General features: G+C 44.6%; 3 protein-coding genes across 4 annotated transcripts in view; 1 reads left to right on the plus strand and 2 right to left on the minus strand.

Annotated features, from left to right (window-relative positions):
* The window catches only part of AVEN (apoptosis and caspase activation inhibitor), a 185,757-nt gene extending 185,144 nt beyond the window's left edge, over positions 1-613 (minus strand). Inside the window, exon 1 of the mRNA XM_036843922.1 lies at positions 225-613. Coding sequence (XP_036699817.1) covers positions 225-473 — 249 coding nt within the window. The 5' untranslated portion in view covers positions 474-613. The remainder of the gene's footprint in view (positions 1-224) is intronic.
* A 163-nt stretch (positions 614-776) lies between these two features.
* Positions 777-25,899, minus strand: part of LOC118890723 (translation initiation factor IF-2-like) — a 67,290-nt gene continuing 42,167 nt past the window's right edge. The window contains exon 5 of one of the 2 annotated variants that reach the window (XM_036843916.1): positions 777-1,095. In XM_036843916.1, the coding sequence (XP_036699811.1) occupies positions 883-1,095 (213 nt within the window). In that variant the 3' untranslated portion in view covers positions 777-882. Of the gene's footprint in view, positions 1,201-25,899 lie in introns of both variants that reach the window. The other variant, XM_036843917.1, reaches the window with a different exon arrangement.
* Positions 14,398-15,996, plus strand: CHRM5 (cholinergic receptor muscarinic 5). Its single transcript, XM_036843915.1, has one exon. It carries the CDS (start codon positions 14,398-14,400, stop codon positions 15,994-15,996), a length of 1,599 nt encoding a protein of 532 aa, XP_036699810.1.

Raw genomic sequence — 25,899 nt, forward strand, 5'->3', positions numbered from 1 at the left:
GGGAGCAAGGGACGCACACCCACCCCCCGCGCCACGTGCACACCCCGGCGCACGCCCCCGCCGCCCTCCGCCCATCCTGCGCAGGCGCTGCCGCCGTCTGGCTCGCGCGTGCCCTGCACGGCGCTCGCGGCTTCTGACTCGGGGCCCGGACCCCCCACCAGCCCCGGTCCCACGAGGCCGCGACCCCGACCCCGGCCAGGACCCCACCGGCCGTCCCCTCTTACCGGCGCACTGGGCCCGGCGCCCCGGCCTCCTGCCTCTCGGTGGCCGCCTCGCGGACCTCTTCCTCCTCGGCCCCCGCGGCTGCCCCGGAAACCCCTGCCGCGGCCCCGGCGGCCGCCTCTATCCCCGCCGCCGCCGCCTCTCGCCACCGCCGCCGGGGCGCCGGCCCGCTCGCGGTCGCCATTCCCGCTAGGCCAGCCGCGGCCGGGTCGGCGTCCTCGGCCGCCCCGAGCTCCCAGCTCCGCCTGCATCTGGCCACCGACGGCGGTGCTGAGCGCGCGGGAGCCCGGCCGCCGCGGAGACGCCCTTGCCCCACCGGAAACGGGCCGCACGGAGGAGCCGCGACCGACGGGCCCCCGGTGACAGCGAGCGCGGCGTGCGGGGCCGGGTATGGAAGCTGGCCGCGGCGGGGGCGGGGCGGGGCGGGGGCGGGGGGCGGGGCGGCCGGCCCCGGGCCTGGCAGGTGGGGCCGGAACCTGGTCTCCGGCAGGGCCGGGGGTTCCGAGGAAAGGGCTGACCAGTAGAAGCTGCAAGTGGGAGGGGTGTTTTCTGGGGGAAGGGCTGTAGTAAGTAAAAGGATGGGTTATGAAATAAAGTTTATATAATATGAACTCGTTTTTTAATTAAAAGTAGAAAGACATACTGATACGGTGTCTTTGCCTAAGAAAAGGTCTTAAAAAGTATATACCAAAACATTAGTGTTACCGAGTCCAAGCTCCTGCTGCGCGCTGCAGGACAGGCCAGTGAATCCGAGAGATGACTGGTTGGGGCAAGGAGTAACGACTTACCTGGAGAGACAGCAAACCGAGAAGATGGTGGACTCCTGACCCCAAGGAACCAGCTGCCTGCGTTGGCATTCAGGCTTCTTTTATACTAAAACGGGAGAGAGCAAAGTCAAACATGTCCGGGTTCTGGTCAGCCTCCTCTTCCTCCTTGCAGTCATTCACAGGTGGGCCTGGTCAGGATGTTTCTTGTGAGCTAAAAGAAAAGGTATTCTAGCTTAATGCTCACTACCTGGGAGGCAGGGTTCCCAGAGATAGGCCATTATGTATAATTGAAGCTTACAGGCAACAGCCCTTTAGTGACTAACTTGTAATAGAATACAAAGGTTCTTCCCTATTACATTAGTGGTTAACTGTGGGGTGAGACTTCCACTGAGTTAATTCTTCCATTTTTTTTCCTGTTTAGTCTCCTGATCTTCAAGAATGAATAGGTGTAATTATTAAAGTTCCTTCATACCTCTGGGTTCAGGAGGAGGTACGAAGGAAGGGTGGGGTGCGGTCCTCAGGTGAGAGGTGTGGCCTGCCACAAGCCACTGGGAGTCCAGAGAACAGTGCAGCCTGTCATGGACAGAAGGGGCTCCCAGGACGTCAAAAGAATTTTTATAGAAATGACTGCTGTAGCTCACACTTACTGAGCACATGAGCATTTAATTCTCCTGTCAGCCCTGTGAGGTAGGTACTACTGTCATCCTTATTTTACAGATAAGGAAATAGCCCTAGAGAAGTTAAACCACTTGTCTGATGTGACACAGCTACGGTAGCGGTGGAAATGACATTCTAACTCAGGCAAGCTCAGTCTATTCATGTTTGTGTGTCAGTGTCATTTACTTAGTAGACAGTTTTGGGGACTCACCCATATTTTACGATTTAATATTTTGTTCCTTTTTATTGCTAAGCAGTAGTTCATTTTATGGATCCAGTCTATTTTAGCCAAAGGGTAAAAGGGCAGTTTCATATGGATACATGGGAGCCATTTTTAACTTTGTATTACAAGGACTTCCCTGGTGGCACAGTGGTTAAGAATCCACCTGCCAGTGCAGGAGACACAGGTTCGAGCCCTGGTCCGGGAAGATCCCACATGCCGCGGAGCAACTAAGCCCATGTGCCATAACTACTGAGCCTGCGCTCTAGAGTCCATGAGCCACAACTACTGAGCCCGCGTGCCGAGAGCCCGTGCTCCTCAACAAGAGAAGCCACTGCAATGAGAAGCCCGCACGTCGCAACGAACAGCAGCCCCCACTCGCCACAACTAGAGAAAGCCCACACGCAGCAACAAAGACCCAGTGCAGCCAAAAATAATACATAAAATTATTCTTTTTGAAAAAAACTTTGTATTATAGAAACCACATGAAAATAATACAGAGAAGGGTTCAAACATCCATCATCCAATCAGTGTGGCGAAACAGGTGTTTTTTTCCGAATCCTTTCTGTCCCTTTCTTACATTCATACATAGTTAACACTGTTCACTGCTTCTAATTATCTACTGTGTGTTAGGCACAGTGCTTGGTCTTGAAGATTGAGAAAAAAAGAAAAGAAAAAGAAAAAAGCCACAGTCCTTGCTCTCAAGTATCAATAGCTCACTTCCCAGAAGGAAGATAATAACTCTGTAAGCAGGTGATTGCACTATTGTGCTGAGTGCAGTGAGAGATTCAAGGTGAAGTCTGGAAGGAGGAAAAGTTAAACTGCCTAAATGAGTCACCCAGGGCTTCATGAGAAATAGACCCAGGAGCCAAGTCCTGATGGTTGAGCAGGACTTTGCCTGGTAAGTGGGACTAGAGAACTGCTGAAGGGTTGTCAACTGCAATCTTGAACAAAGTAACGCAGAGCACAGTTCTAAGTACTTCCCATATAGCACTTCCTTTAGACCTCACAGCAGCCTTATGAGGTACTACTCGTGTCATCCCTGTTTCACAGATGAGGGATCTAAGACGGAGACGTAAAGTAACTTCCAAATCACACAGCTAGTGAGTAATGGAATGATTGGAACCCAGGGCAGTCTGGCTTCAGATTCTATGCTGTTAACTACTGTACTCAGAAAACCATTCTGTAGAGGAGAATCAGAATTCCAGGCAGCCATCAGGAAACTACTGGAAGAGTCCAAGCCACAAATAATTAGGGCCTAAATTAAGTTGAGAGCTAAGAAGGAAGATAATGGGACAGATAGGAGATGGGAGAACTGATAGGACTTCGTGTCCAATTCTAAGTGGGGAGGTCAGAGTGAGAAGTTAGGGGTGATGCCCAGGTTTCTTGCTTGAGTGACCAGGTAGCTAATGATGCTATTAGCCAAGAGAGGAATTACAGGGTTGGGAGAGGAGATGTGTCAGGATAATAGTATTTTTTTTAACACTGTATTCTATTATATATTTTTCTCTATTCATTGTCTTAATAGTTAACATTTTTGTCAATAGACACTGTCACTTCTCACAGTACATCAATTTTTCCCTCTCTACTCTTCTCCAGCCTTTCCCATTTTTTATTCCTCCACATCCTATTTTTCTCTTTTTTTTTTTAACCTTATCTTTTTTTGTGAAATTAACACTGTCAATGGCACTCAGAATTAAGTTATTCATCCTCATGCTCAAATTCATAATCCCACCCCTAGAGAAACACTAACAAGCAGATGGGAGTAATAACAAGAATTTTATCCTTTTCTCTGCACCCCATAAAGGAACCAACAGGAGAACCCCTTGGACAACCTGAGCCCCCATCCCCTATGTGACCAGGAACTGTAATGGTTTGGTACATTATCTCTTCCTAATTCGACATGCAGTGACATAAAGTTGGTTGCTTGAAACGGGTTACAGTGGGAACTTTTACACGACGGAAATTGGCAAAATTCTGCAAGTCAGGACTTTGTTTCCACCCCCATCAGTGGGGGTGGAAACAGGTTGTTAAATAGTTATCAACACACCACAGATTCAGGCTGTCACCAAGATGAAGATCCACATATTAATCTCACGCCAGACAGCACAAATCAGGGCTTCTCAACTCCGGCACATTTAGGACTTGGTAATTTTTTGTGGTGCCGGTGGCTTGTCCTGAGCATTGTAGAATTTAACAGCATCCCCAGCCTCCAGCCACTAGGTGCTACCCACTGACGACCCTCCCTCCCCCCAGTTATGACAACCAAAGATGTCTCCAGACATTTATCCCAAGGGGCAAAATCACCCTGCCTGAGAACCACTAGCAAAAATGGATTTAACTGTATAACTATCCCTCAAGAAGCCTCCAAAATTATGACATTGAAAAGATCAGTGGGAGGGGGGGCGGGGAGGGGTGGGAGCAGGAATTCCCTGGCAGTCCAGTGATTAGGGGTCCATACTTTCACTGCCGAGGGCATGGGTTCAATCCCTGGTCGGGGAAATAAGATCAGTGGGTTTCAGGTTAAGCCAACTTCGTTAGACCACAGAGAGACTTGTTTGTGGATAGTAAAAGGTAACATTTATTTAACATTTACTTTGTGCCTGGCACAATTCCAAGCACTTTACACACACTAACTCATTTAATCTTCATTAATATTTCTAGGAAGTAAATACTATTATTCCTATTTTACAGGTAAGAAAACTGAGTCCAAAGGAGTTCAATCATTTGCTCAAGCTAATGAGTGACAAAACTGAGATTCATACCCGGTCAGTCTGGTTTCACAATCTGTGCCCTTATGTCTATGCTGCGGATGCCATCAGAAGTCCAGGGACTACATTACTCTGCCCTCCCCATCTATGAGTTCAAGGTTTTTTCAATTCAACCAGGAGTGTTTAGGATATGGAGAATTTGAAGGTCTCCTGCTAACACTTCCTAATTGGAGGACATCACTGACAGAAATCCTTTTAACCAGGATGTTGAGAAAGAATGCTTTCCTCATTTGATTCTGATCCACGTGGGAAAAGTGTCTGTCATCGAGGATGAAAATGGCACACAAATACCTACTGCACTGCAAAAAAAAACCAAAAAACAACAGAGAGCTTTTAGTTTTATAAATAACAAAGGGAAGGAGGATTTTCTGCAACTGCTTTGACATGATAGTCCTGATTTTAAATATATGCCATTGCATGAATAAAAAATTCAGTTCTCCCTTAGGTAGTATTCATGAGATATCTAAAACAAAGTCCTGAATTACATAGGTAACTCCTAAGAAAATAAACCGCACTTTTTGCATATTTTATATATGCAAAAAATATATATGACCGAATTTTTTTAAATGAAGCCAATCCCTTAAGGTAATAGTTCTCAAAGTGTGGACCAGCAGCATAGCATCACCTGGGAACTTATGAGAACTGCAAATTCTCAGGCCTCACCCCAGAATCAGCAACTCTGGGGATGAGGCCCAGCAATCAGGAGTTTCACAAACCCTTTAGGTGATCGTGATGCGTGCCCAAGTTTGAGAATCACCATCTCAAGGTAGTATTGGGCATTTAAACACCACAAGAATACCTCCTAATTCCTAGTCCAAGATTTTATAAACTCTCACTGCTTGATGAAAGTAGATGTTATTTTTCTTCTTTTTTTCAATTTCTTTTTATTGAAGTACAGTTGATTTACCGTGTTGTGCCCATCTCTGCTGTACAGCAAAGTGACTCAGTTATGCACATATAGACATTCTTTTTTATATTCTTTTCCAGTATGGTTTATCTCAGGATACTGAATATAGTTCCCTGTGCTATACAGTAGGACCCTGTTGTTAATCCATTCTAAATGTAATAGTTTGCATCTACCAACCCCAAACTCCCAGTCCATGCCTCTCCCTCCCCCCGTCTCCCTTGGCAACCACAAGTCTGTTCTCTGTGTCTACAAGTCTGTTTCTGTTTTGTAGATAGGTTCGTATGTGCCATATTTTAGATGCCACATATAAGTGAAATCATATGGTATTTGTCAGAAAGTAGCTGTTATGATAGGATTTTTTAAAAAAGGCACTGTGCCCTTGCAAATATAATTCTTATGGGGAAAAAAAAGCATCTTCCTGATTCTTCTGTTTATAGGCAGGCAGATTTTCTACAGTTTAGTTGATATCTGATGCTTAGTCTATGAACAATGCAAATTGGAAAACACTGATAAGGTCTCTTATGTCTGTTTATTTACTTTGTGTTCTGGACAGCAGCATCCACCACTGAGGGGCGCTCTCTGGCTGAAGGGGGAGGGAGTCTGACAGGAGTCACTCTTTCAGGCCAGGTTCCCCAGCCTGTAACCTGGGGAAGATGAGGGCAAGCGAACCACCTGTCAGCTCACAATGGTGCTTTGGCTTCCAGAGCTGGTGTCAGGGGTAGAGAACTCCCAAAAATGAACGGAACAAACTCCTAACATACAGAATTCATGACTTGATCCCTTCTCCTCTCTCCTTCCATCCTCACTCCCACTCCCGCTTTCTGTTTCACAGAGAAATGGGAGCAATCAGAAAAGACTCTCCACCACTGCCATTACTACAACTCCCAGCCTACCTGTGCCTGCACACACATACTTTTCCTCCTCTCCTGTTCCTGAGAGGGGCCTCTGCTCCAGTGCGAGGTCAGTTGCCTTTAGTACGGCACTGGGTCCTATCCTTGCTCACCTACCGGAGGACATCTCTCCAGCAACTACCCCTCCTCTCTCCTACACATCAGTTTCTCTCTTCTAATGACTGGATCGCTCACATCAGGCTGCAAACGTGCTATAATTTACACCTTTCTTAAAAACAAAAACAAACACTCGGTCCCACATTCTAATCCAGCTTCTGCCCCATTTCTCTACTCCTTTCTACAGCAAAGCTCCTCAGAAGAGTCATCTACGGCACTGTCCCATTTCTCCTCCCATTCAGCCTTGAATTCACCCCACAGGGCTCGCATGCCCACCACTTTACCAACGTGACTTACGCTCTCCATGTAACTACATCCAATAGTCAGGTCTCGGTCTTAATCTTTCTTGTTTTATCAGCTTCATTTGATACAGTTGATCACTATCCCCTCCTTGAAACATTCCCTTGTTGCTTCCAGAATGACACACTATCCTTGGGAATTCAAAGATGAATATATGATCCATGCCTCCAAGTCTGTTAGGAAGACTTGGACAATGCCGTCAAGAGCTTCTGGACTTCCAGAGTCTCACATAAATCCATTTGTGGCGGTACCGCCCAGACTTTTTCATGTCCAGGCACACATAAAGAGATGATAACATCTGCCCCGTACTTCGGGATAAGGAGACAAGACAGACCCCAACAGAAGACAACCCACCTAGGCAACTCCAAGACCTGAGGGTCACAACACGTGCTTTGAATGGCTCCAATTTATGCCTTCATGGAAAGCAACCCACCTCTGTTTTCTTGGGCTACAATGAAAATACAATCCTTTGATGGCCTTGGTAATAGACTTCTCTGTCGCATAAATGTGGTGCAAAGGCTCAATAATTCTTATATACTCTTTTTCTTAGAATTGTAGAAGTTTAACTCCTTCAGTTCAAGGCCTGTTGTATATCCCTCTTATATGCCCCGCAGCGCCTAGCACAGTGGTGAACACAGGACATATTGTTAAAAATATGTCAGATTAAAATTCTGTGCCAGATACTATTGCTTCAGCAACATCGTCTTTTTTTTTTCTTTTACGTGAAAGCAGGTTTATTTAGAGAGATACACCTTCCATAGGCAGAATGCAGTCTGTCTCAGGAGGCGAGAGTGGCCGAGGAGTCCTTTCTTAATCACCATGTTTTTGGACAGCATTCCGTTCTATCAATCAAAGGTTAGATAGACCTTACTTGAAAGTAGAAACCAAAAAAGACAAGTCCAGAACCTCCCTTATTCACACATTGTGTCATTGGAAGTTCTTCCTGATACCTAACCCGATGGTACCATGTGTCTAAGCTTACTTTCTATGATTTAGCCTTGAAAAGGAAGGAGAGGAGGAGCGGCACGTGAATAGTCTGCATAACAACACGAGCTGGTGATGATGGTGTCCTGATATCACTGGATTGTAGATGCTGTTAAAGTTTTCCACTGTGGTTGCTATGGAAACAGTGAAGAGTGGTTTGGGCATAAAGCTTCTCAGAGAAAAGGTGTTTCAGAAAAGCAAAGCCCCAGAAGTCATCAAGGCCACTCCACAAGGAAAGGAATTCATTTGGTACACAGTGTTACCTTTTTCGGTTTTTATGTTGTTTTGCTCCATTTGTAATTTATTGACAACAAAGAAGCAAGAAGCAATCTACCAAGGTTGGGAACAAGGACACTTTTATTACTCTGAGATTCTTGTTTTCTGTTCAGTAGTGGAAAATAAGCCAGGGATGATTATCTGTTCTCTGCTGATGCAGGCACCTTAGAAATAAAAATATTCTCAACACTATGGTGAAAAACGGAAACTTTTAAAGTTTGAGTAACCAAATAAGAACTCCGAAGAATTCTCACTCCTCCCCATAACCACTTCTATTTCATTTGCCTCCATAACACACACAAAAACATTGTTTCCCCTCCATAAATACAATCTTTCAGTCAAAAACATTTTAATGATTCAAAAAGTTTATTATGGAAGACTAAGATGCCTGAAACTCAGTTTTCACCCTCGACTATCATCCAGCTATCAGAACAAAAAGAAATCAATCCTCAGTCATGGAACCTACCTCATGTCCCAGATGCCTCTGTCTGTGGAAAGTCTGTCCATTCCCAGCAGTTTAGCAATCAGGAAAATCACTCTCAAAAATGAGGCAGGGGAAAAAAAGGAAAGAATAGAGGGAAGCAAAGCTGGAAAGGAAATATGTATTAATTTCAAATAAGAAGAACTCAACTGTCCTTGTGATTAAGTAATTTTTTTTTTTTTTTTTTGGCCGCGCAGCATGTGGGATGTTAGTTTCCCCGATCAGGGATCGAATCCACACCCCCTGCATTGGAAGTGCGGAGTCTTAACCACTGGACCACCAGGGAAGTCCCTCAACTGTCCTTGGAAGGCAGAGGGGGATCCGAATTGTTACTGGACATTTCAGTTGGAAAATTCCATTTTCAACAGCACATTGTCAGCTATGGTTCCCCTTTTCTAAGAAGTTCAGCCATTACCCTCAGCCTTGCTATTTAAAGTATAGCTCATGGATCAGCAGCACTGAGAGGTTTTGAGAAATGTGGAATTGCAAGCCCTGCCCTTCTGCAATTTAACAAGATCCTCCAGGTAGTCATGAGCATTTTGAGAAGCACTGAGCCTGGTCAGCCTTCAGTTCTAACGTGCTCTGAGGCGATGCCAACACTGCCCCTCTATCAACCGCACCTTGAGTAGCAAGGATCTAGCGAAGGCACTGGCTTTCCACCCTGGCTGCAAGTGAGAATCACCTGAGGAATTTCAAAACAACATGAGCCTGAGTCTCTCCTACATTGATTCGGAATTAACAGGTCTGGGGTGGGGCCCAGACATTAGTATTTTTCAAAAGCTCCCAGATGATTCTAACAAGTGGCCAGTGGTGAGATCCACTTACCTAGACTAACTCTTCATTTTATAATAATTAAAACCCCAAACTGCCATTAGAATAGGACTCGGTGGTTTCCCTACATTATCTCATTTGGGAGTCCTCAAAACAACTCTGTAAGGTAGATACAGCAGATATTGTTATACCTGTTTAACAGATAAGAAAATTAGCTGAGAGCTGCTTCCACTACACTAACTTAGGGTGCAGCTAAATAACTGCTATTTCCCTGGTTGAGAATAGCGGAAAGTTGAGGTCTAAAATTAATACAACATCCAGTGTTTTCCACTGTGAGTCTATAGGAAAAGCCTGAACTCATCTTAAAGGATAAATCACCAATGCCAATCTCTTAATTTTATATGTGAGGAAACTGAGGCCCAGAGATTTGTCTCAAACCACAAATTTTAGCTGAAATGAGAACTCAGATCTCCACACTCCTAGTTCAGTATGTTTCCCACTGAATTGCATTTCCCAAGCGTGATCCATCTTGTGGGATTCCACAAGATACTAACAAATGCTCCACTGAAAAAGGTTAGATATGCTAAGCCACATCTGGGTTAAAACAAATTCAATAGTGTCCTTGACCTCAGGACTTCTCGGCCTTCACTGGGCTCATGTGTCCTCCAAGTCTCTGAGAGCTTTATATAATATATGGCATTTCCACAACTTATTTGACTATGGAACCACTTTTTTTCAGTCAAGAATCTTGAAATAGTCCTATTCAAATAAGCAGACCTTGAGGAGGACTGTAGGCTACTCTGCTTGAGGGGTTGGAAACAAGGTTATGCCCTCAGAATTAGGGCACCAACTATAATAACTAAAGGGAAAAGTATCATTAGCACCACGAAGCATCTAAAACAGTCAGCTCAAGGCTGCAAAAGTATGGCCTCATCATTTTATTCCACCTTGTCCCTTAATAGACCATGCCTCAGACCCATTCCCCCAGTAGGAAGAGTCATTGTGATGTCCTTCTTGATGGTTTGCTACTCTGTAATGAGCAAATCCCTGTGTCAGGCACTAGGCAAAGCACTTACCCGGATAATCTTGTTTAATCTTTAACACAATCCTATGAGGTAAGGACTCTTAGTATCCCTACTTTAAAGTTTAAAAATCTGAGAATTAAAAGAGGTTAAGTAGCATGTCCAAAGTCATACAGTAAGTAATGGAACTAGGTTTTGAACCTGAAGCTGCCCAATGTCAGATTCAGTTATGTGATTATGACATGATGTTGCCACTATAAATGATCTTCTTTTCCATTTATCAGAGTGTATTCCATTTATCAGAGTGTATTCCATTTATCAGAGTGTATTCCATTTATCAGAGTGTATTCCATTTATCAGAGTGTATTCCATTTATCAGAGTGTATTCCATTTATCAGAGTGTATTCCATTTATCAGAGTGTATTCCATTTATCAGAGTGTATTCCATTTATCAGAGAGAGACAGAGACAGAGAGATAGAGACAGAGAGAGAGCTTTTTGAGAAATTTTTAAGGACTGTGAGGGCTAACAAGTCTGCAATGTGCAGTGCAGGCCAGCAGGCTGGAAATCCCAGCAGGAGTTAATGCTGTAGTCTTGAGTCTGAAGGCAATCTGGAGGCAGAATTCCTTCTTCTGGGGACCTCAGTCCTTTCCCTTAAGGATTTCAACCGATTGGATGAGTCCCACCCACGTTATGGAGGATAATCTGCTTTACCCAAAGTCTACTGATTGAAATGTTAGTCACATCTACAAAATGCCTTCACAGCAACACCTAGACTCAAGTGTTAGACCAACAGCTGGGTACTGTAGCCTGGCCAAGTTGACACTTAAAATTAACCATCACACTATGTAATAAACAAAAATAAAAAAAGTAGGTATCTTAGATTGCATAGTCCAATTTCTTTATTTTGCAAATGAGAAAACAGATCAGAAAGGATAAGCCCCCAGTGATACACATGCGTTCACAGAAGAACATGCACACCCACATATGCAGAACCTTTCATAAGTTGCTCACTACCTTCTAATACAATTAAGTAGAAAAATTAAATCCCTCCAAAACACTATTTATTTTTACTTTGAAGACTTGATTAGAAAAATTCAGCTAACAGTCCATTTTATTACTTCTCTCCAGGCTAATGCTCCCACACGCTGGATGTGGGGACTACTTTCAGAGCAGATGGGGAGTCTGGAAATAGCTGACACTTTTCTCCCCAAAAGCGGACTTACTCTCAAGTTCATTCCTGTCCCTCCTACCCACCCCCTCAACCTCTCCAGTCTCACCTGTCACTTCTCGGGCTTCCTCCAACTTTATGCCTCCTCTTGCCTCTGGGCTTGCAAACAAGCTCTCCCGTCTGCGGCACTCTTTCCTCAACCCCCTACAAGCTCTCCCGTCTGCGGCACCCTTTCCTCAACCCCCTACCCCTCCACACACACACCCCTTTTGCCTGGCTAAAGCCCAGTCGTGCTTAGGTCTCAGCTGAAACATCTTTTCCTCAGGTAATGCCCCTGCCCCTAGCAGACTGGGTTAGATGTCCTTCCCATGTGCCCCTATGGCACGCAGTACCAGCCCCTGATATTTACTGTTTATTTATCTATATCCCCACTAATGGTATCCCCAGCATGGTATCCCCAGTGTTAGAGTGTATCACATGAAAGACATTCAATAAATATTTATTGGGGGAAGGAAGAAAAGGAGGAATGAAGGAAAAAGGAAGGAATTTCTTTAGGGCCTATCTTGCACTGCATGACTGAGATCTGACTATTAGAAACAGTCTGTGATGAAATTTGTCCAGGGAACTGCAGGGTGTAGAGCAAATTTGGTCTTTTCAGGTGCTAGGGAGTCTCTGCCGAGTGACCTGGCATCCTGGGGTTTTGTTTTGCCGTCATTTGGACATTGATGTCACCAGGGAGTTATCGGTGTAAGGTAACAGGAAGCTGAACCAGGGTGGTAGCAGCAGGAATGGAAAGGGACCCATAAAGGGATGTTTCACGGCTAATTTGGACTGCATTCGTTGGGATGTGAAGGAGAAGGGTGCAAGATCAGGAAGCTGGGAGAATCTGATTTCTGGTACAAGACAATATCATCAATTCAATTCCACACTGAATTGGAGGTATTAGGAAAGCATCTAAAAATACAGCTGAAAATATAAAACAAAGCCAAGAAGGTCAATAGTCCTTCACAAATTATTTATATCAATTACTGTGATCAAAGAAGTGTCAAAACTGGCCAGTAGGCAGAACCGGTATTGCCTGTATGATGTGCTTTGAGGGTCATCAAAAAGACTCTTCTCCTTCACGATCTATCATCATGTCAAGGTACCTGAAATGTAATTAAAATGGTAATTTTCGTATATCATCACATATAATTTGTATGCACATATTATATCTCTGGAAGGAAAGATAAGTCATGGTAACAGTGGTTACCTCTGGAAAAGGGGGATTAGGAGATTGGAGGTCAGAGGTGGGAGGGAAACCTATCTTTTACCATTTACACTTTTGTACCCACTGAAGTTTTTATCATGTACATAGATCTTTAATGTAGAAAAGAAAATTTTTTATTTTATTTTTAAAAGTTGGAATTTGTCAATGGGCAGTTGGTTAAATAAATTATAGTACATCCATTAAGTGGGATAATGTACAGTCATTAAAATGAAAAAAAAAAAACGGGGCTTCCCTGGTGGCGCAGTGGTTAAGAATCTGCCTGCCAATGCAGGGGACACAGGTTCGAACCCTGATCTGGGAAGATCCCACATGCCGCAGAGCAGCTGGGCCCGTGAGCCACAACTACTGAGCCTGCGCGTTTGGAGCCTGTGCTCCGCAACGGGAGAGGCCGCGACAGTGAGAGGCCCGCGCACCGCGATGAAGAGTGGCCCCTGCTCGCCGCAACTGGAGAAAGCCCTCGCACAGAAACGAAGACCCAACACAGACAAAAATAAATAAATAAATTAATTAATTTTTTTAAAAAATGAAAAAAAGATAGCTTTGATCCAAAAGATGTACTGATCCAAAGATGTCCATGATGATTTGTTAAAAACAAAATTTAGAGTGTAAACATTAAAACTCCACCCATTAAAACAAAATGTGTTTAAATATTTTTAGCATGTATATGCATAGGGAAAAGCTGTCAAAATACACCTGTTAGCATTGATTACCCTGGCAAGATGGAATTAGAAGAAACTTTCGCTTTCGAAGTTATATATTTTGACATTGCTTGAACTTTTACAAGGAGCATATTACTTTATAATCAGAAAAAAAGATAATTTAAAACATTTGTGACAATGCAAATAGCTCAAAAATGGAGGGAGGGTCATCATCTTCAGCAGCTGGGGCAACTTTTAAACCCTCTAGATGAAAACTAGGTACTCATGGGTAGTGTGTGCATTAAGTCAGGGAGAAGTGATGTAATACAGCCTTGGCTCACAACAGTGCCTCAGTAATGTTTAATAACTGAATTTATAATTAAACTCAATAAAGTTGGACTATAAAGTAGATACAACTTGTCTTTTTCCCAAGTGAATGACAAAATAGGTACTTATCACCAGGAGCTTAAAAAACAGAGGGTCTGACCTCAAGGCCATAGTCTAAGATAACTTAGCATCACCTGTTTTCCCGTCTTCACTGCTTTCCAACAATCTGATTCTTCTCTTTTTGTTTGTCCTTGTCATCTTCCCAGCCCTTTTTGTAAAATTGCCCATTAGAACCACAAGAGGGCAGCAACCTCATGTACAAGAAAGGCTCTCAGGCATTGGTAATCATAAAAAGCAAAGGGAGGAGATGCCTTTATAAAAAGTGTTATCAAAACTTTAGAGATTTCAACATCGTGCTCTGAATAGGTGTGGGACCACATTTAATGTTCTGTTAGAAATTATAAACAATGAGTGGGAAAGAAATTCATGCTGGTGAGTGGAGCTAATGTATTTCCCTCTCTTCCAGAAACTGGCCAGAAGAAGTGAGACCGAAAAGAGAACAGTCTAGAACCTAAGACTTACTCCTAATGTAAACTCTTGCACCAGGATGGAAGGGGAATCTTACCACAATGCTACTACCGTCAATGGCACCCCAGTGACTCACCAGCCTTTGGAACGTCACAGGTTGTGGGAAGTCATCACCATCGCAGCTGTGACAGCCGTGGTAAGCCTGATCACCATCGTGGGCAACGTCTTAGTCATGATCTCTTTCAAAGTCAACAGTCAGCTGAAGACAGTTAACAACTATTACCTGCTCAGCTTAGCCTGTGCAGATCTCATCATTGGGATCTTCTCCATGAACCTCTACACTACCTACATCCTCATGGGTCACTGGGCTCTCGGGAGTCTGGCTTGTGACCTTTGGCTTGCACTGGACTACGTGGCCAGCAATGCTTCTGTCATGAACCTTCTGGTGATCAGTTTTGACCGATACTTTTCTATCACAAGACCCCTGACGTATCGGGCCAAGCGTACCCCAAAGAGGGCTGGCATCATGATTGGCTTGGCCTGGCTGATCTCCTTCATCCTCTGGGCCCCAGCGATCCTCTGCTGGCAGTACTTGGTTGGGGAGCGGACGGTCCCACCAGACGAGTGCCAGATCCAGTTCCTCTCGGAGCCCACGATCACTTTTGGCACTGCCATCGCTGCATTCTACATCCCTGTTTCTGTCATGACAATCCTCTACTGCCGAATCTACCGGGAAACAGAGAAGCGAACCAAGGACCTGGCCGACCTCCAGGGCTCTGACTGCGTGGCTGAAACTGAGAAGAGAAGGCCAGCTCAGGAGGCTCTGCTCACGTCCTGCTTTAGCTGCCCCCAGCCCACACTGGCCCAGAGGGAAAGGAACCAAGCCTCCTGGTCATCCTCCTGCAGGAGCACCTCCGTCACTGGGAAGCCATCCCGAGCCACTGGCCCAAGCACTGAGTGGGCCAAAGCCGAGCAGCTAACCACCTGCAGCAGCTACCCCTCCTCAGAAGATGAGGACAAGCCCACCACTGACCCTGTCTTTCAAGTGGTCTGCAAAAGTCAGGCCAAGGAAAGCCCAAGGGAAGAATTCAGTGCTGAAGAGACCAAGGAAACTTTTGTCAACGCTCAAACTGAAAAAAATGACTATGACACCCAAAAATACTTCCTGTCTCCAGCTGCTGCTCATCGACCCAAGAGTCAGAAGTGCATGGCCTATAAGTTCCGATTGGTGGTGAAAGCTGATGGGACCCAGGATACCAACAACGGCTGTCGCAAGGTGAAAATCATGCCCTGCTCCTTCCCGGTGTCCAAGGACCCTTCGACGAAAGGCCTTGATCCCAACCTCAGCCATCAGATGACCAAACGAAAGAGGATGGTCCTCGTCAAAGAGAGGAAAGCAGCCCAGACCCTGAGTGCAATTCTCCTGGCTTTCATCATCACGTGGACTCCTTACAACATCATGGTCCTGGTTTCCACCTTCTGCGACAAGTGTGTCCCAGTCACCCTGTGGCACTTGGGTTACTGGCTGTGCTATGTCAATAGCACTGTCAACCCCATTTGCTATGCCCTCTGCAACAGAACCTTCAGGAAGACCTTTAAGATGCTGCTTCTCTGCCGATGGAAAAAGAAAAAAGTGGAAGAGAAATTGTACTGGCAGGGGAACAGCAAGCTCCCCTGAAAAGTAACGACTCCCCTCAAAAGAATGACCGTGGTCAAGGTCCTCTGAGGATGGGTGAACTGATTCTGGTTTACTTTTCAAAAAGACCTTTTGAGTCCCTGAGGACATGGAAAGCCTCGAGGTCCCTCGCCAAAGGGAAAGAGTCACAGCTGCCACAGTTGCTGCCGAATTGAATGATTCTTATCCATGACCAGGGTCGCCTGATGCTGCTGGAGTGTTTGCCACCAAAGAGACAGACTCATGACCCTTCACAGAAGGAGGGGCACTTGGTCACAGTGAACAACAACTGAGGGAGCTCCTGTCCAACCTTCTGTGGGAAACAGCAGGACCGGTGGAAACCTGTCACAGAGTTTTGTGCAGTATGTATGTGTCTCTGAAGTTGTCTCATTTCAGTGAGAACCAGGAGAATGTAAGTCAGTGTCACCTGTTAACAAGAGTGAGATTCAACTGGCTTCTAAGATTCTATTTCTTTATAAACTGATCAGTATTTATTATGCAGCTATTATGTGTTCCGTACTGTGGTATGTTTTCCTGTCCCTACATCTGAGCAAAGCTCTTCCTCTTCCTTTTCACAACTGATGCCAATTCCTGGTACCCACTGAGGCCAGGCCGGTCCCCACAGAGCCACCCTTCCTCTCAGGGACCTGGGTCTGAAAGGACACTGGAACCTGATCACACCCAGTCCTACAGAGAAGCCTCTATTCTGCTAATAAAGGTGATCAGGTCTCCACAGTCAGTTATTTTGTTTTTACCAGTGGGGATTTTTTTCCTTTTATGTAAACAAATATTATGTATTGTAGTTGGTGCCCTTTGAACCCATTTATTTATGCTCTGTCCTTAGGAAGACTAATTGTATGACAGCTCTTCATTGGGTAAAGACCTTCTCCAGTCTGTTTAATCATGGTTCTCTTAAATTATTCTCAGAGGTCTTACTTTCTAATCTCTTCACAAGGCAAACCTGAGGCAAAATGTGCAAAACAAATTTGGTTTCACTCCATGCTTTTGAACTTCTTCCAGGCCCTTTTGCAGGCCCTCATCCAAACCCCCAATTCACACCCAGGCACAAGCAGGTCACTGTGCTGTCTCCAGCCAGAAGTGCTATTTAGAGGGACAGCAGGAGAAAGGCTCTTTTAAAAAAAATAGGTCCTCCAAATCATGGCTCAGAAATGACTTACTGGACTTCCCTGGTGGCACAGTGGTTAAGAATCCGCCTGCCAATGCAGGGGACACGGGTTCGAGCCCTGGTCCGGGAAGATTCCACATGCCGCGGAGCAACTAAGCCCGTGCGCCACAACTACGGAGCCTGCGCTCTAGAGTCCGCAAGCCACAACTACTAAGCCCACATGCCACAACTACTGAGCCCGTGCGCCTAGAGCCCGTGCTCCGCAACAAGAGAAACCACCACAATGAGAAGCCCACGCACCGCAACGAAGAGTAGCCCCAGCTCACCGCAACTAGAGAAAGCCCGTGCGCAGCAACGAAGACCCAACACAGCCATAAATAAATAAATAAATTTATTAAAGAAAAAAAAAGAAATGACTGACTTAGTCATTCCTCTCCAAATTCACAAAAATGAGAAGCCCAGAAAAATACAGTTGAGGTCCAGTAATGCTGGCTATGGTCATTAAAAATGACCATGTTTTCTTTAAAAACAAAATGTAGGCCACAATAATGTATAGAAATAAAAGTTATCAACATACATTTAAATATCAGGATTATCCAAAAACCAAATTTTTTTTTTTTTTTTTTAATATTTTATTTATTTATTTATTTATGGCTGTGTTGGGTCTTCGTTTCTGTGTGAGGGCTTTCTCCAGTTGCGGCAAGTGGGGGCCGTTCTTCATCGCGGTGCGCGGGCCTCTCACTATCGCAGCCTCTCTTGTTGCGGAGCACAGGCTCCAGACGCGCAGGCTCAGTAGCTGTGGCTCACGGGCTTAGTCGCTCCGCGGCATGTGGGATCTTCCCAGACCAGGGCGCGAACCCGTGTCCCCTGCATTGGCAGGCAGATTCTCAACCACTGCGCCACCAGGGAAGCCCCCAAATTTTAATTGAAATCTCTGCGTATATAAACAAACCAAATCTAAGAGGTTTCTTTGATAATTCTGAAAATAAACCAATGTGCAAGAAATCAAAACAATACAATAATGCATAAAATTAATGAACAGTCCACAAAGAAAGCAGCAGTATAGCATACAACAAGGATTTTAAAGATGAAACACTCCTGTCAGACAGAAACTCATTAGTTAACCTGTTAATTACATCTGCAGTTGTATATAAAAATCTCTGGACTTCTTTTCACCTAATGTGGGCTAGTTCTTTTTCAGCCTCGTTTGCTAAGGGGATGTAAAAATAGCTGGTTTAGTTGTCCTGGGAATTCAGTATGTACTTGAGTATAGGAGAGTTTCAAGCTTTCCACTGAAGAGTGAATTGGCCTCTTCTACAGAGTACCAAGGACGCTTCAGGGAAGTGGAAACCCAGGCCTCTCCAGCCCTGTAGGGACTTGATGTTGAGATGGAACATCTTTGAAGCAACGTAGCTGCTGAGGCTTTATGAAGGGCAGGTTGACATCCACCAAGAATTTGGTAGAGAATATTAACTGGCTCAATTCTGCAAGACAGAGACTCCCAGGTCTACAAGATGCCAACAGGATGTGGCTTCATAAGCTCTGGATAAACAGTTGATTTTTTTAGTTTAAGGCTTTGACAAAAGTGAAAATCCCTCCAAGAGAATAGCACTTTGAGCTCACACACTGTTCACAGTAGAGAGAGATACAACCTAATTCAAACAAAAGAACAGAGAACTGAGGGGGTGGGCTGGTGGAGGCACATTTTTCTCACTCCACAACTGCCTAGAACTAAGCCTTTTTTGTCTTTTGTGAAATTAATTGAGAGGCCTATGCCTCCTACATCACGGGCTTTGGGAGGCAACCAGTTATGCAGACTACCTATGCCCCTTGACAAAGACGAAAAGAATGCCCCAAACTACTAGGGGAAACCAGACTTCTTTAGAGTAGGGCCTCTGGTGGGGTCCTCAGAATGAACAGATCCAACTGTAAACTCCAGGGGCCTGATGGGTGGATGGGTAGGGTGTGGACTGACTTTGGACCTTAGGCCTTCTTATGCCCCATCTCCAAAGCTCTGTTTGTGGCACACCGTGTGCAGCTTTGACTAGTCGCCTGTTGGACACGGCTCTGCTGCTAATATTGTGGTTTGTTTCTCCTTGCTGTGAATTTGATGGCTTGTCGAGGAATCTGTTTTCAGTACAATTTTTGGTTAAAGCATTTCGTCAGCATTCCTGGTCTCTGCTTTGCTCCTTTGGTGAATGTCTTTTCAGGGTGATGCTGATGTTTGGCTCTTTGTCATTGTGAAATCTGTACCTAATCTCTGGAGAGAAAAATCCCATTGTCTACTGTAAATACTGGAATCACAGCAAAGGATGTGGGGACTGGACTGCTTTTCTGTATCATACTAGCATTGTTCTAGATATTAAAGAAATTTAACCACACAGTAGTCCAGCGCAAAGTGTTTAAATAAGAAAATGGTCTCGGGCTTCCCTGGTGGCACAGTGGTTAAGCATCTGCCTGCCAATGCAGGAGACACGGGTTTGAGCCCTGGTCCAGGAAGATCCCACATGCCGCGGAGCAACAAAGCCCGTGCGCCACAACTACTGAGCCTGTGCTCTACAGCCTGCAAGCCACAACTACTGAGCCCATGTGCCACAACTACTGAAGCCCGTGCGCCTAGAGCCCGTGCTCTGCAACAAGAGAAGGCAGTGCAATGAGAAGCCCGTGCACCACAACCAAGAGTAGCCCCTGCTCACCACAACTAGAGAAAGCCCGCGCGCAGCAACGAGGACCCAATGCAGCCAAAAATGAATAAATTAAATAAATTTGAAAAAGAAAAGAAAGAAAATGGTCTCAGTGAGCTTGACAGATCCATCTATGTTAGAGATTCCACACACATTCGCATCGCCTGGCCTTTTAAGGGGGTAGGAGTTGCTATACAATGTGGATACATGTCCCTCTTGCCACCTTTGTGATTTTCCCCTTTCCTCTCAGTTACCAAATTAAGATGAAATAATGATGACAAGATTCCTGTGACTAAAACGATCCCATCACCCTCCAGGACGAGGGAGGTGAGGCAGACCTCAAACCAGGGCACGTTAGCCAATACAGACCCTGCAACAAACCAGAACAGCAGCATTTCTTCTCCAACTGCTCGAAGAGCTGGTGCTCCAGTCATTTCATTCCCATTGTAAGTGAGACTAATTCCCATCTCCCCCTACTCATATCACCAGTAAAGTTTGAGATTATATAAATTCTTTCCAATAAGAGCCCCAGATTGAGAGTGAGAGGAGGAAGGGAAATACGTTTTTTAAGCATCCAGAAAGGAACCAGAAGAAAAATTATTTAAAAACATACAACTTTTTTGCGGGGGGAGGATAATTTTAAACTTAGAAAAAAGCTGCAATAATAGTACAGAGAACTCTGATATCCTTCACCCACATTCCCCAGTTGTTAACATTTTGCCACATTTGTGCTGTGTGTGTGTGTGTACACATTTTTTTTTCTCAACCATTTGGAGTAAGTTGCAGACATCACATCCACTGACCTCTAAATACTCCAGTGGGTATTTCTTAAGAACAAGGAAATTATCTTACATTACCACAATACAAATACAAAATCAGGAAATTCATCATTGCTGTAATATTATTATGTGAAACATAATTATGTAATACAGTCCATACTCAACTTTTACCAGTTGTTCAAACAATGTTCACTATAAGAATTTCTTTTCCAGTTAGGATCTAATCCAGGACCACACACTGCATTAGCTGTCATGTCTCTTGGACTCTTTTAATTTGGAAGAGGTCTTCAGCTTTCTTTCGTCTTTTATGATATGGTCATTTCTTTAGAGTACATTCAATCCAATTTTTAAAAAAGAATTTCCAGGGACTTCCCTGGTGGTCCAGTGGTAAAGAATCTGCCTTCCAATGCAGGGGACGCGGGTTCGATCCCTGGTCGGGGAGCTAGGTTCCCACATGCCGCGGGGCAGCTAAGCCCTCGCACCACAACTACTGAGCTCCCGTGCCGCAAACTACAGAGCCCACGCGCTCTGGAGCCCACAGGCCACAACTACAGAGCTCAAGCGCCCTTGAGCATGCACGCCACAACTAAAGAAGAGAAAAAAACCCGCACACCACGACTAGAGAGAAGCCCACGCGCCACAACAAAGATCCCGCCTGCCGCAACTAAGACCCGACACAGCCAAAAATTTAATTAATTAAATAAAGGGTTAGTTTAAAAAAAAAAAAAAGAATTTCCATCAGTTTGCAGTTGTCTGATGTTTCACATCAGATTCAGTTTAATTTGTTTGTTTTGATTTGGGCAGGAATGTCACAAAGGTGATATTGTGTCCTCAGGGCATCACATTAGCAGGACATGCTGTTTTATCCCAGTAGTGGTGACGCTAACACGGCTCGCTTGGTTAAAGTGTACCTCCCATCCACCCGCCACGTTTCTCCACTATAAATTTACTATTTTTCCCTCTGCAACTAATAATTTTGAGAAAGAGATTTTAAGCCTCTATAAACGTCCTATGGGTCATCAGGTTTTCACTCAGTAATTGTTGTATCTCTTTATTATTCTCATCAAGTTATTCCTACGATGATTGCCAAGTGGTTGGCATTCCACCGTAAGGAAGACTTGTTCCCTCTTTATTATCTATTTATTTACTTATTTATTACTATTATAGACTAACAAACTCATAATAATTGGTTAAAACCCATTACTGTCACTATTTCAATGTTAAAATTGTCACAAATTTAAGCAATAAGAGCCCCTTCAAGATGATTCCTGTGACCCTTTGACATAGTTCAAACATTTTTTGAGCACTCCCTTACTTTCTGGTACAGGAAGATATTCCAGGCTCATCTTCACTCTCCCCACCCCAACCCAAGAATCAGTCATTTCTTCAAGGAGCCCTGGTTTCATTAAGTGGAGAATGGTACCTGACTCAGTTCTAGAATCAGGATGTATTCATTGTTATTAGGCCCTTTCAGTGGATGGAACTAAGAAATATGTATATGTGTATACTTACTAAAAACAATAAGTTCATATTGACATCTGCAATTCCAATCCTATACAACGGGGGCTTCCCTGGTGGCGCAGTGGTTAAGAATCCGCCTGCCAATGCAGGGTACACAGGTTCAAGCCCTGGTCCGGGAAGATCCTACATGCCATGGAGCAACTAAGCCCGTGCGCCACAACTACTGAGCCTGTGCTCTAGAGCCCATGAACCACAACTGCTGAGCCCACATGCCACAACTACTGAAGCCCGCGCGCCTAGAGCCCGTGCTCCGCAACAAGATAAGCCACCACAATGAGAAGCCTGCGCACCACAACGAAGAGTAATCCCCGCTCGCCGCAACTAGAAAAAGCCCACGCACAGCAACGAGGACCCAACGCAGCCAAAAATAAATAAATTTATTTTTTTTTAAATGTTAAAAAAAAAATCAGGAGCCCTTGTTTCATTTTTACTCACAATCATTTTGTTTTTGTTTTTTTTCCTCTACTTTTCACTGAGCCACCTTCTCCAAATGCCCCAAATCTTTGTACCCTCTTTCCTTCACCATCTTCTTAGATCCAAGAACCACCATCCAGGCAACCTGATTCCTCCTGTTTGGTTACTCATTTGTTCAGCAGATAATTATTTATCTCTGTGGGAACCATGTGACTGCAGAGGGGAATAAGACACTGCCCTGGCCCCCAAGAACACAGACTAACAGAACGAGGGACAGGACAACAGTACAAAGAGAATCACTCCAGTGATGGCTGGAGGCCTCCAGCTCTCCTCCTCCCCAAGCACAAACACTGCCCTTCTCCAGGCCTCTTTTGTTCCCTGCTCTTTGGCAGAAGGGGAAACTAGCACCGAAATCTGAACTGCAGAGGGTAGAACCCTTATATGATTGAAAAGAGAAAGTGAGTGAAGAGTAACAAGATGAATGTGGATTATATCCAACATTCCACTTAGAAGCTCTCACAAGCAATCCGCTGGTCTTTTTTTATCCAATTTGGTTCCCAGGCCTTTCAGAAAGGAGTCTTGCTCTGTCTGGATACAGCCTAACCTTCCTATTCCATAATCCAATCCCTTTTCAAGGTAGAGGTCAGGTAGGAATGCAGAAATTGGAGAAGTTGTCAGTAGGATTCTGCAAGGACACTTTCAAAATCAAATACATACAATCACACACATATTTACATACATAAAACTTGAAGCAGTGAGGATGGAAAAGAGCCTCAAGTTCAAGGTAGCAGCAGTTGGTTCAGAGTGGGAGGGCTGAGAGCCTACCAGGAACTCAGAGTCCTTCGAGACGCCTTGAAGAAGAGCAGGAACTTCCTTCCCAACCAATCCCCACCAGCCCCAAAGAAGATGAAGGGAAAGAGAAGCTGCTTTATGTCAGACATCTGCTGGGCCACATCATTTAAAGGCGTGAGGTTGGGCCAGAGAGCAAGTCGGGAGGGAAGGCAAAGCTTGTTTTTCTTCCATTAACATATTATCTCAAAGTTTTTGGGTACCTGAGGTTTCTACTGAAGACTCTAGGCTTTGGGGTAGTGATTTTCATATACCACAGTTAGAGACTGCTTATCAGTAATCAGTCAGGCCAGGTGACCACGGAACGCCATACACAGGATTTTCCCTTACCATTTATCCTGAGAGGAGCGAGGTGTGTCCTCGAGAAGATAAGGCGAGTTCAGGCCTGCAAGGCGTCCAGGCGGCCTCTGCCTACCTGTCCAGGCCTTCTCCCCTCCCCTCTTCCAGCAGTGCTCCAGCTATGTGCTTTTCTCAGTTCCTTCAGGGGCCCGACCTCCCTCCCACCTCAGCTCACACTGGGAAGCTCCTCACTCTCATCCCTTCTTCTCAGCCTCAGCCTAGTTTATTCCTATGTAGTCTCTCGTCTTACCTCACAGGTCACTTTCTCAGCAAAGTGGTCCTACATTGGCCCTCTACCCTCTCATCCAGATTCCCATGTTATGAGCTTTTATAGCACCCAGGACTTTTCCGTGGAGCACCTATCAAGGTTTTCATCACATATATTTATGTGTTTGGTTATTCATGTCTGTTTCTCCCACTAAACTCTAAGCTCTGAAGCCAGACTTCATGCTACTTTGCTCATCATTGTGTCGCCTCACCTAATAGCCTTAGGCACATTCAGGAGTATAGGTGCTTCACAATGTAGTCTTTACTAAATAGGTAAGTGCATACCTGAGATAAGCAATGGTTGCAAGGTAAGGTTCCTGGGTTTTGTGGGCTTTGTTCTAGCATGGTTAGTATCTTTGTGCTAATTCACCATGAGTCTCTGATCTCCATTTTTGTCTAATGATTTGAGTTGGGATCCCTAAAAATGATGAAGCTGTATGTGGCAGCCACCCCAGAACTGTTTTAGTGGAGAAATTAAGATTCTTCCCACCCTTCCTTGAGAACAGGACTGTTGTATTACTAGTGCTTTACAGCCCAGGTAGCTTAGAGTCCAGAGGGGAAAGTCAGAGAAGTAAACAGGTAATCCGATAAAATGAAATTCTATAATGGTGTAAGCACAGGCACGAAAAGGGGACAAAAAAGAGTCTCTTATCCAAGCCTTGGGGGCATCTGGAAGATTTTTGTCAAAGGTGATTTCTACACTAAGTCCTGAAGAAAATGTAAGAGGTAGACAAGGGAAAGGGATGGGGGTAGGGTAGAGAGTTGAGAGGAAGAAATAATCAAAAAGGTCCAGAGGTGAGCAAACATATAGAACTTAGAGTGGGGAAATGAGGAAAATTCAAGATGTACGTGGGAACAAAATGGCAAGAAGTGAATCTGGAGGGACCATGGTCAGGGTCCCATATTTTGAAGTCTATGGAGAGTCTACAAAGGGTTTTTAATAAGGGAACGACCCCATCGGATTTGCCTTTTAGAAAGATCTTTAGGTTTACAGTGTCTGAAACTCTAGGCACCAGACATTAGGACTAGAACTGCTTTGCCTTGGAAGTCAGTTTCTCTTGACTACACCACCCCTTCTGAGGAGTGTTTGGAAGGAGAAAGGCAAGTCCCCAGATCATGCCAACAGCCATAGGCAGAGGGTGGGCAAGTGAATAGATGTATGGCTATGTGTTGATCATGGGTATGTGAACGTTTAGTTTTTTTAGTTTAGCTTGTGAGAGAAACACTGTAGGAAGTAGTTAACAGGACTTGCTCTAGGTTACCAGCTGGTGAGGTTGGGAAAATTTTAACCTCTGTTTCCTCATCTGAAAGGTAAGAATATTAATAATTATGAACTTTCACTGAGCACTTATATGAATAGGGTTAGTATTAATATTAAGTGGGATAATACATGTAAAGTGTTCTAAACAGTTCTACTTATGAAGTAGATATTGCCCCCATTTTACAGATGAACCTTTGATCCATTTTACTCATGATGAAACTGAGGCTCAGAAAGGTTTCTTTCCCAAGATCATACAATTAGTAAGTGACGGAGCCAGGACATGTATTCACCCAATTTCTCCCTTAACTTAGAAAGTTCCTTCTGACCCATTCATTCAAGATGGATATGGAGGCAACACAGCCAATTTTGCATTGACTGAGGGAAAAAGAGAAGGCTTTCAGCAGGTTGGAGATCATTTTGGTCAGTTCTGGATAAGTGCATAAGTTAGGACACTGGGTTCAAGTGATAGACACCTACTGGAACTAGCTTAAGTAAAACACATAAACTCTATACTAGAGGATATACCAGTGCTCCGTGGAACGCAAGGGCAAGCACGCAGCGACCTCAGGAAAGGATTTGAACAAAGGTACAGTTGTCAGATTTCATCTTCCACTTCAGCTTGGAACCTGTTTTCTCCTTTTCTGTAGTGTACATGGTAGAATAAAG

Source organism: Balaenoptera musculus, chromosome 2 (assembly GCF_009873245.2).
Source record: "Balaenoptera musculus isolate JJ_BM4_2016_0621 chromosome 2, mBalMus1.pri.v3, whole genome shotgun sequence".
In the NCBI taxonomy this organism is placed as follows: Eukaryota; Metazoa; Chordata; class Mammalia; order Artiodactyla; family Balaenopteridae; genus Balaenoptera; species Balaenoptera musculus.